The following is a 10,787-nucleotide window of genomic DNA, read 5'->3' on the forward strand; positions in this document are numbered from 1 at the left end:
CACTTCAACGCCCTGTTCGGCTGGGAAAGTCTGGCTGGCTGGAGCTTCGGCAGAGGCCGGCCAGCCAACCAGCCGGTGCTCTGGAGAGTCTGGACGGGGTGACTGAGAGAGACAAAAGGAGGGCGATCTGACCGCCGAACGGCTGGCTAGCCAGCGGGAACTATACAAACAGCCCAGCCAGCCGTATAATCTACCAGCCCAGCATACCGAATGGGCTGCAAGTCTCGCCGAAAACTTGTGCTAGCTAGCTGTATAGTACTGGATTGTTCAGACAGTAGCCAGCTGAGCTATATAGGACGCGCCAACCGCAAACCATCAAGGATTGGTCCTGTGATAATCTGATTTTAAATGGTCACTGTAGACAGGTTAGTGGAGTGCAATTACCTAGTGTGAAAAAAAATGATACGTTGGTCGGTGGTAGCTAGCCTCCTGGTAGGCGCGCTAAGGTGGGTTGGATCGAAAAAGGGTCGGAACCGCCTCGGTGGTAGCTAGCCTCCTGGTAGGCGCGCTAAGGTGGGTTGGATCAAAAAAGGGTCGGAACCGCCACGGAGGGCTGATTGTGAAAAAAAATTTCCTGTGGGGGTAAGACCGTCCCCACGGTATTGTTTAGAGAGGTAGAATGATCTTCTCAAAGCAGGCTAAGAAAACCCCCGAACTCCTGCCCCACCCGTACACGGGGGCCCGTCGTCTTGTGAGTTAGACCGGACTCCACAGTGCTTTGGACATGAGGCAGGTGAGAGGGTTTTTTTAACCGGAGACGGAAATTCGCCCCTTCCGGAGATCGAACCCACGACCTCCGGAGTGCTGCTGGACTGCCGGAACCAATTAGCCTGACATCCTTTACCACCGGAGGGCTGATTGTGAAGCCCCCAAATGGAAGGCACACGGCGTGCCGCGCATCCGCACCGCCCGACCCGCCGGAAACGAAGTGCTCGCGCGGGTGCCGTGCCGGGCGGCGGGCTGCGGATCAACGGCGACCCCCGCGCTGCGCCCAACAGCGACGGACGAGGGCGACGCCGCGTAAAATGCTCTCGAATCTGGATTGCCCGTGACTCCTGCCCACCACGACTCGTCGTGAGGCCGTGACATTGTCCGGCCACGGATTGTTTGCAACCTTTTTTTTTCTGTCCGATGAAAAAACTTTTTGTTCGCGACTTGGACCCCAGACTGGAATTGAAAGCCTGGGCAGCCTAGCCGACAGGGAGGCAATTATAAGCTCGATCGCGCTGACAGTGCACCTAACAGTAGCTCGAGTGGACTACCAGTTGCACTGTTCCAGTATGTGCGCCGCATTAATTCATTTCCCTTGCTGGGACAGCAGCCAGCAGGTTTGCCTTTGCTCGGTTGGTAGTCCGGGCCAGGGTTTTTTTATCCGACCGTCGGGACCTAACCGCCGGCCACCGGTTCCGGTTTACCGGACCGGTTGGACCGGTTACCGGTTGAAACCGGTCAAACTCAAATTTGAATTCAAAACCCGCAGTTATACCGGTTTCGAACATCTAACTGGCCGGTTAGACCGGTTTATCGGTCCAGTTTGACCGGTTACCGGCCGGTTTGACCGGTTACCGGTCAGTTTAGGCTAAATTCAATTTTTTTTCTTTTTTAGTTTAAATTCAAATGCCCGCAAAGTATACTAAATGAATGTTTGTATAATATGTTTTAGTCTAAATGAACCCTCCAACTCTTTTTTGTACTACTTTTACATTGTATTTGTATATTTTTGTATGTATGTTTTTTTGTTTAACTTCAAATGCTCGCAAAGTATACTAAATGAATGAATATTTGAAAAAATTTGACAACATTAAATTCGTCGCAACTTGAAGTATTTTTAAGAATTTTTCTATTTTTTCGAATTCAAATTTAAAATTTGAATTTGGGCCGGTTTCTAACCGCCCGGAACCGGTCCGGGCCGGTTAGACCGGTAACCGCGGTAACCGGTCCGGTTCCGAGCGGTTTGGTGAACCCTGGTCCGGGCTGGCCGGCCAGTACCTGACCCCGGCCGTGGTCCGGGCCGGCCGGCCGGTACCTGACCCCGGGCGTGGCTTCTGAGTTCTGACCGTCTCTTTCTGACGTTACGCGAGAGACGCGACACGCCCGCTTCAGGGCCCCTTCGGGAGGGCTTCATGCGGACGGCTCCGGCTCCGTGCTACAGTGCCGCGGCACTGTGAGGTACTGTAGCACGGAGCTGAAACGAAGCAGCTTTGCCTGCGGGAGGGTGGCTTCACCGGCTCCGTGCTACAGTGCCGCTACAGTGCGCTACAGTAGACGAAGCCGGAGCCGGTGAAGCCGTGCCAAACAGGCCCTCAGTTGGGATCGTGGACGGATCGACGTGCTCTCCTCCTCCGTTGTTGGTAGTAGTATATGAAAGAGTAAAATGCACTGGGGTCCTTAAACTAGTGAGGGTGTGTCAAGTAGGTCCACAAACTCCGAAAATGCAGATTCGGCCCCCTAATCTATTTAAGTGTGTCACTGGAGGTCCAAAACTCTTTTGACCGGTCTGACCGCCTACGTGGCTTGCCACGTCGGTCCTACGTGGCCTCTCTCTCCCTCTTGCCTCCTCTCTCTCTCGCACCCGCCCCTCCCCTGTTCCGGCCCGTGGCCATGGCGCCCGTGCGCGCCCCGCGGGGCTCCCTCCCCCTCCCTCGCCGGTGGGGCGCGGGGCCATGGCGGCGGTGCTCCGAGCTCGAGCCCGGGGCCATGGCGCTCGCGCGCGCCCCGCGGAGCTCCCTCCCCTCCCTCACCCGAGCGCGGCCCCCACCCTCGCCGTCCCGAGCCGCCGTCGAGCACCGCCCCCACCCCCACCAACCACCGTCCCTGGCCGCCCCCGAGCACCGCCCCCGCTGTCTTGGGCCGCCAGCGAGCGCCGCCCCCGCCCTGTCCCGCGCACCACCCCAGCTCTCGCCAAGAGCTCCGCGCCGCCCCCACCGCTTGCTGCGCCCCGCCGGTGGATCCGCTTCGTTCCCGCTCCAGCTCGCAACTTGCTACTCGAGGAGCGAGGTCGGCGGAGCTCGACGAGGGACGAGGCCGCCGCCAGCGAGAGAGGAGGGGCCCGCCTACGGCAGTTCCTCCCACGCACGGATGCCGCTGGACGGCCGCCCCGCCGTCCTCATCCGCGCGCGCAAGCTCCGTGCCCGGCGTAGAGCTGCGGCCATGGCGTCCGCGTCCGCCGCCGTCGCCGACGCAAACCGCGTGCACGGCGCCGCCGCGCGCGTGAGCACGAGCTCCGCGCGCCCGACATCGACACCGCTGGAGCAGGGGAAGGGCGAGCCGCCGTCGCCTCCGCTCCGCCCGCGGCGCTCCGGCCGGCCGCCCGTGCGCGCACCTCTGCGGCCTGCCTCGCCGCCGCTTGGCCTGCCGCACGCTCCGCCTGCCGTCGCGCTTGGCCACCGCGTGCTCCGCCCGTCATCGCGCTTGGCCCGCCGAGGGAGGGAGGCGATGGGGAGGGAGGAGGGAAGCCGGCCGCCATGGCGCGTTCGCCTCGCGCTCGCCGGCCGCCATGGCGCGCGCGCAGGCCGCCGAGCCGCAAGGAGGGTCCGCCGTCCGTGCCGGCCGCCCGCTCGCCCATCGCCGCGGAGCCTCGCTGCCCGGCGCCGGGAGGGGAGCGGAGCCGCAGGGGGGCTGGGGCGGCGCCGCTGGAGGACGGCCGCAGGCCGGAACAGGGGAGGGGGCGGGTGGGAGAGAAAGAGGAGGCAAGAGGGAGAGAGAGGCCACGTAGGACCGATGTGGCAAGCCACGTAGACGGTCAGACCCGGTCAAAGGGGTTTTGGACCTCCAGTGACACACTTAAACAGATTAGGGGGCCGAATCTATATTTTCGGAGTTCGTGGATCTACTTGACACACCCTCACTAGTTTAATGACCCTAGTGCATTTTACTCTAAATGAAATCTACTCTTATCTTCCCCTAATCATGGCAGAATCTCACGCGTTGTGTCGGAGAGGCCGAGGGACAGGGCCAACGGCTTTGGTGGACGTCACGTCTCCTCCTCTGGGGGGGGGGGGGGGGGATGCGTGGCTCGGCACGACTGGGGGGTGTACGAATGAATATAGGATCGGCCGCGCTCAGAGGCTGTGGTCTCCACAGCTCAGAGGCAGTAGGACAAGCTGCTGAGCTGCAGGAGCTGGCAGCCAAGCGGAGTCGAAACATATTGCCCCCTGCCGCGCCAGTGGCTCACTCACCCCTTGGCTGTGCGTCGGGTCGCTTTTCCGTAGAAACAGTGCGAACGAGCGAGCAGCACAGTTATCGGATCATGTGATTCCACCGGTATCCGCCAACTTGCGAGCTCAAACAAAACGAACAAAATCATGCTCATCCTGTAGCTCTTCCGCCAAATTTGCCAATTGGATTTTTCTCGCCTTTTTTTTACTCGAGACTTGAGAGAGGAAGTGCGTTTGAGGTTACTCACAAAAGCGAACGATCGGAGAAGCTGTGGTCGCTTATTTTTAATGAAATACGGTGGGGTCTGTTTCAAACCCATCCCCCGCCGTGTTTTTTTAATTACTCGTAAAAGAAAAAAAATCGTTGAAGTCAAGAATTGTGTAATTGGGTCCGTCGGGGCCCAAATCTATTTCTTATGGGCCGTTTGCTCAGACCACGTGCAGTGTACACAACTCCGGGCTGGCCCCATTTTGGCAACCTTTGCCTTTCAGTGGCAAAGAGATACAGCAGCATGGAATAACGTAAACTCTGGTGCCTCTACTTTATAATTATAACAGCTGACACGAGACAGGTAACATCAAAAAGAGGATGTATGCAATTGAACAGAAGAAGGCTTTATTCATGCCGCAATAAAATTGGCACTTGAACTGTTGATAGTAAATAATGAAGAAATCATTCAAAACTACTGCCCATAAAAGTCAACACATGTACCAATCTGGACTCTAATTCTATTCCAATAGCTCTGGTTCATAATTTTGGCAGGTGTGACGGCCATTCGCCCATTCGTGTATAAAAGAAATCCTAACCAAGGGTAGGTGCAAAAAGCAACAGAAACCTACCATGGCCTTATAGAAGAAGAGCAAAAAGATCAGTGCTGCTTCAGATTCAGAAGTCTTTTCCGCAATCTCTCCATCACAGACTGGATCTTATCTGACATCTTCTGGTAAAGCCATCTCTGTGCAGCCTCGTCTAGCCCACCTGGTGAAATGGTCGGCCACCCCTTCCTTACAGATGATGGATCGTGGGGTACCATTGCTGCCTCTTGCTTCAAGCTTGCCATGTCAAACTCTATTGGCTCTCCAACGATGATATCTATCTTCTTGCCCCAGAGTGGCACTGGTGGTCGCCGTCCAAAGAACAAATTCTCTGGCATGACCTGTAAGTAAATGGCAGCATGCTAAGAGTATATTCATATTTCAGAAAGAACGTTCTATACAGCATTTTATGATGTCCTCAATGTACCGCATGTAGGAGATGCATCTATATGCTAAAAGGGTGGCATCTTGGTTCCATTACCTTTTCAAAACCAGAGTGAACAATCGGTAAAACTATTGGAGTTACTGGTGCTCGGACAATAAGACTGGCAGTTCCCCACTTCAATCTTCTAATTGGCTGATCAACTTGGGCAATTTTTCCTTCAGGGAATGAATGCAACTGTTTGAATACGTCATGACAAAATTTGGAATTAAATAAAGGCCAGAGTCCATGAGCAGGGATATGGCGGCTGTCAATGGCAGAAAATTAGGTATGTAATTGCAAAAGATGTCCATACCCAGCCTCCATTAACAAGCACGTCAAGAGCTTCATTCATGTGTTCTTGATAGATTCCACCCCCTCGTGTGATTGGTACGCATTTCCCTGTGCATACAATCATTTCTCACATTAAAAGTGAAGTACAGGATAAGTTAGAGAACATGAAGTACTGAAAATTTAAATAGGAGTTGAACAAGAGACAACGGAGGCGCTAGAGTTGATACATTGTTTATTAAATCAGTACCACAGTGCATAGCTTAGCAAGCATCAACAAGTCTTCATGCAAGATACTACAAGCAAGGGATCGAAGAGATGAAGACAGGTGACCATTGATGTATTGTTGCAAATGCAGTGCCCAAAAGGTCAAATCAAACAAGGGTCATGGTTACATAATGCTTGAAAGTGTAACCATTTTAATAGAATCCACAACACTCACTAACCTTGGTGATAGTGAATTTAGTGCCATTAAATATGAACTTTAAGTTATCACATCACAGAGACTGAACTTCTAAATAGTTGCTGGCAGCTAAATTGGAATTGAACTTGGATCTCACAATTAACAGAAAACTGCTTGCTGGATTAGATAGGATCTGTACTGGATGTTTACCATCTTGCATGCTTCACTGGATGCACCTAAAACGATTCACAAGGAAATATCCCATATATTCATATGAGCTGTTACCTGACTAACCGAGCTAGAGCACATTAAATCATCTTGTTTCTGAAGTCACAATTTTCACTATGTCTAAAAATTCCAATCACCCACAAAACCTGCAACTATGTCAAAAAAATCTTCTTTCACCCACAAAACCAGTGTAAGTAGGCATTCATAAACAAGTGATAATTTTCTATGTGCAACCCAAACTACAATACATCACATCACAATTTAGCAAGAGGAGTACCACTGGTCACTGGAGCTTGTAAAACCAATACAAGAATGCAAAAGGAAATAACAAATAAGAATGATAAGGCTCACCAAGTCGAAACACGTAAGACATGACTATATTCCTGAAGCATATATCTTCTGCTGTCAGCACCCACCTTCCAAGCTTTGCATCTGAAGTTGGAAAACCCTTGAATCCCCACATAAGCGGATCATCTACCCTGATAGAAGGAAGTATAAACCATTACTGAAATTCCAACAAATGGAGATTATACACAGCAAATTACACGATCAACAAACCGACAACAATCACAAGCAGTGGTATGTAACACGTGTACATCATGGCGTAGCATGTGAATATGATTTTTGTCCTTTCATGCACATTTTATGGTTAAAAAAGGAACATATTGTAGTTTTCCTAAAATATATGCTACTAATGTACATTGGTTTTCATGTTGGTGCTGTAGTAATAATGAATGACGCAGCGATCGAATTTTTTATATCAAAGATCACAGCAAGATAAAAGTACATTCGAGCTTTCCCTTGCCTAGACCACACCTAACCTAAGATTTGAAAGTGAAACCTCAGCACTGCTACATGTAGGAGACCCCAGGTGTCTCAGGGCTATGTCCCTACGAAAATAGAGGAGCAATGACATCCATGGATGCTAATGCTGAATAGAATTACATCTGCAGGGGGGAAAACACTACTCCGAGATCCACCGTACTGCGTAGGCTGAAATCCCAATCAACACCGGCTCCATACGTTCCACTAGTCCACTGATATGTGGCACCAATGCTGTCGAAAATATCATCATCACAGGACACGAATTTCAGACTAAACTCGTCCAGAATCTACAACCACGCGCCGGAACTACGACAGATCAAGCATACGAAGCGACGCAACACATCCCTGATCTCAGCTACTGTTCCTAGTCCGAATCGACAAGCATCAAGGGTTATGGAAAGGGGGATGAGTGAGGAGGATAGGGCGTACATACGTGGACATGTGGTTGCTGACGGAGAGGAGCGGCGTCCCGGGGGGCCGCGCCGAGACGAGGCGGAGCAGCGCGTCGGCGTTGTGGACGGTGGTGGTGTTGAGCAGCGAAGCGTAGGCCTTGGCGAACGCGCCCACCGCGGCGAACACCGCAGCGCGGGGGAAGCCGCCCAAGTGGCCCGCACGGCCCGCCCACCGCAGCGTTCGCGCGGCGGCGGCGGCGGCGGCGGCCGCCCCCGCGTCCGCGGACGCCTCCATTTTTTCCCCACCGCGTCCGCGTTCGCGTGGGCTCGGTTTTTCGTCTCTGTTCCTCTGACGATGTAGGGACACTGGTAGGTTTCGGTGGGTCCGGAATGGACTTGAGCTTGTGGCCGCTGGCTGATTTCGCGTTTTTACACAGACAGCTTTTCTTTCCTTTTCAGATATAAACTTGTTTTATTTTTAACGGGTAAAAACCGTATCACTGTGACCCCCCCATTAGGAAATAAAATGTTACTTCTTTGAATTATAAAACAAAACCGCTGGAAAATATTGAGTTAGCAAATAATTAAAAATGGTGAATCAACATTTCTCATACAAAAAAAAAGTTGAACCACTAAAAGTATCGTGTCAGCAAATTTCGGAAAGAAAATGTGGAACAACGTTTCTTGAAAAATGTTGAATCGACAAAATTGATAAGTAAAAAACATGTTGGGGCAGCAAAAATAGACATGAGAAGGACTTGGAAAAGTAGTAGCCAGACAAGCGAGAGTGAATTGGCCAAAAATAAGAGATCTACCGCTATTTTGCTAAGTTGTACTGTACCTATACGTGTACCGCCCCACCGAATTGGCAGCAAACCCTGTCTCGCTGTGACGATCACTTGCGGTCTTCTCGAGATAAACTGAGGCTTACCAATAACGCCTTTGAGGTAGATCATGTACAATATACGTTGGCATCATCTAAGCATCCATGTAAACAACCTTAGTTTACAGCAGAAGTAACTATCGATAGATACATGCTTAAACAGATTGATATGGTGGTGGCTACTGCAGTACTGCCCCTACCCGCAGTATGATCTTGTTTGCTTCTTTAATTTACAAACGGTTGTACGCCCGCGCTGACCTGGCTCTGTTCACCCCAGCGGTTTCGTGCGCAGGTATCGGCTCCCCCGGCTGCCGGCAAATCGGTAACCCAGAGTACGATACCGTGGGCGCCGCCGGCTGTCGCAGATTCTGACGTGCTACACGGCCGCGCAACATTGGCGCGCCGCGGCGGCCAGCCATCGGCTCCCACATGACACCATCCACCGCAGTCGCACACGATTTCGGGCCGGCAGACTGCGAGCTCGATCGGGGCTCGTCTCGTGTGCACGGTGCACTGCGCCACCACCGACCGCGGAGACGCCACGTGATCTTGCGCTACGAGAGCCGATGACAATACTTTCATCAGGCCGCAGCCGACCGGCCGCGCACACGGAGGGGGGAAAAGCCCGCGGGCCGACCTAGACTGCCATGCTGGCTAGCAACCCCACAGGGACTCGTATTCGATGAGAAGAGTAGCTACGGCCATGTTTGGTTTCTCCGCGAAATTTTTTTCACAAAAAGTCGAATGTATGCATGGAGTACTAAACGAAGTTCGAGCCGAATCTAATGAGCCAAGTTCCATTACGATTGACTACAGTAATGCTACAGTAACCACCCCCTAATAATTCTCTAATCATGCGGTCAAATGCATTATTAGCTATAGCACATGCTACAGTACCATAATTTTGAAGATTATTTTATGATTAGATTTCATTTAATATTTCTAATTAGTGGTCAAAGGGGCGAAAATTTTTTATGAAAACTTTTTCACTCCCTAACCAAACATGGCCGTCTGATGCTAGTGCTAAATCAGACAAAGTAATAAGAGTAGAAAAGAGACAAGCCCACACCTGGATAATCTAAGCGTCGAGTCTATAAGGGACGGTCGGTAGCCATCCCTTGATATACAGGTATTTGGGATCAGCAAGACTAAACTTTAGTCCCATCATGTTGAATATTTGATACCAGCTAGATATAGCTTAAATACAAAACCAATTGCACAAATGGACGCTAGTTCACAAGATGAATTTATTAAACCTAATTAATTCACTGTTACCATATATTTACTGTAGTGCAACATAGTCAAATCATGGACTAATTAGATTTAACAGACTCATCTCGCGAATTAGCCTCCATTGATTCAATTTGTTTTTTACTTCTCAATATATATATTTAAAGCAAGCAATGATTCCACGGTCCGGCAATCGGAAATCTAATCGGAATCCGGATAATCAATACACCGCGTGGTGTACGATTTGTACATGGAGTGAAAGAACACAAAATTGGTGGTCTCATATGGATGTGTATGTAGGTAAAATTTATATTAGCCGTAACAACGCAGGCACTATACCACTAATATTTAATACTTCTAATTGGTGTCTAAATATCCTATGTTATGGGGACTAAAATTTAGTCATGGGATCCAAACACCCTAATTATTAAACTCAAAAGTTCCGAATTTTCAGTGAGTCTTGTCGACACTTTCTAAATAATTCCTGTGATAGGACAGAAACACTCGTATCTTCTTCAGGGCATGTACAATGGTCTAAACAGCTGCCGTCTTCTTCAGGGTATATATCACACAGACAATAAAACATACAACTCATATAATGATTTTGTCTATTACGCTGTCTGCAGAGCATTTAGTTGAAACATAGACCCATATATCATGAGGATCAAGTATAAATTACATCTCTATGTGGTATTTTGTTGCTTGTTCTACGGAACATATGTTCTATGCTAGTAGATTATATAATAGTGTTGTAATGTAGTTTTATATTTAATTTCTTTCTCTTCATGCATGACTAAACATTTTATTTGTAACTTCTGCATTTTACAAGGACTATTCCATAAAATAGCTAGGGACTATATTGTAAAAATGCAGAAAATATCTTCTCATCCTCATCCTCTCCCTCTCCGGGGCTGATTGGTTGTGTGCGCCCGGCAGCCTGGCTCACGCCAGCCATGCAGGCCCGCGCTAGCCAGGCTCGCGAGCTGCACCAGGCTTTTGTTTGGTTCACGTTTCCACCCGTTCAGGACAATCGGAGAAGCTGATTGGTTAGCTGCTCCACTGGCATGGCCAGCTTCTTTGTCTGCGCACTGGTCTCTACGCGTGCCTCTACAACGGCCCAGCCAGGCCCATCAGATACGAG

General features: G+C 50.5%; 1 protein-coding gene across 1 annotated transcript; it reads right to left on the minus strand.

Moving 5' to 3' along the window:
- Positions 1–4,749: 4,749 nt before the first annotated feature.
- Positions 4,750–7,874, minus strand: LOC120642784 (N-acylphosphatidylethanolamine synthase-like). The gene is made up of 5 exons (XM_039919372.1): positions 7,575–7,874; positions 6,668–6,795; positions 5,711–5,796; positions 5,455–5,592; positions 4,750–5,314 (listed from the first exon to the last, which is right to left on the minus strand). The coding sequence occupies exons 1-5, from the start codon at positions 7,826–7,828 to the stop codon at positions 5,027–5,029; spliced, it is 894 nt and encodes a 297-aa protein (XP_039775306.1). The 5' UTR covers positions 7,829–7,874; the 3' UTR covers positions 4,750–5,026.
- Positions 7,875–10,787: the final 2,913 nt, after the last annotated feature.

Source organism: Panicum virgatum, chromosome 7K (genome assembly GCF_016808335.1).
Source record: "Panicum virgatum strain AP13 chromosome 7K, P.virgatum_v5, whole genome shotgun sequence".
NCBI lineage: Eukaryota > Viridiplantae > Streptophyta > Magnoliopsida > Poales > Poaceae > Panicum > Panicum virgatum.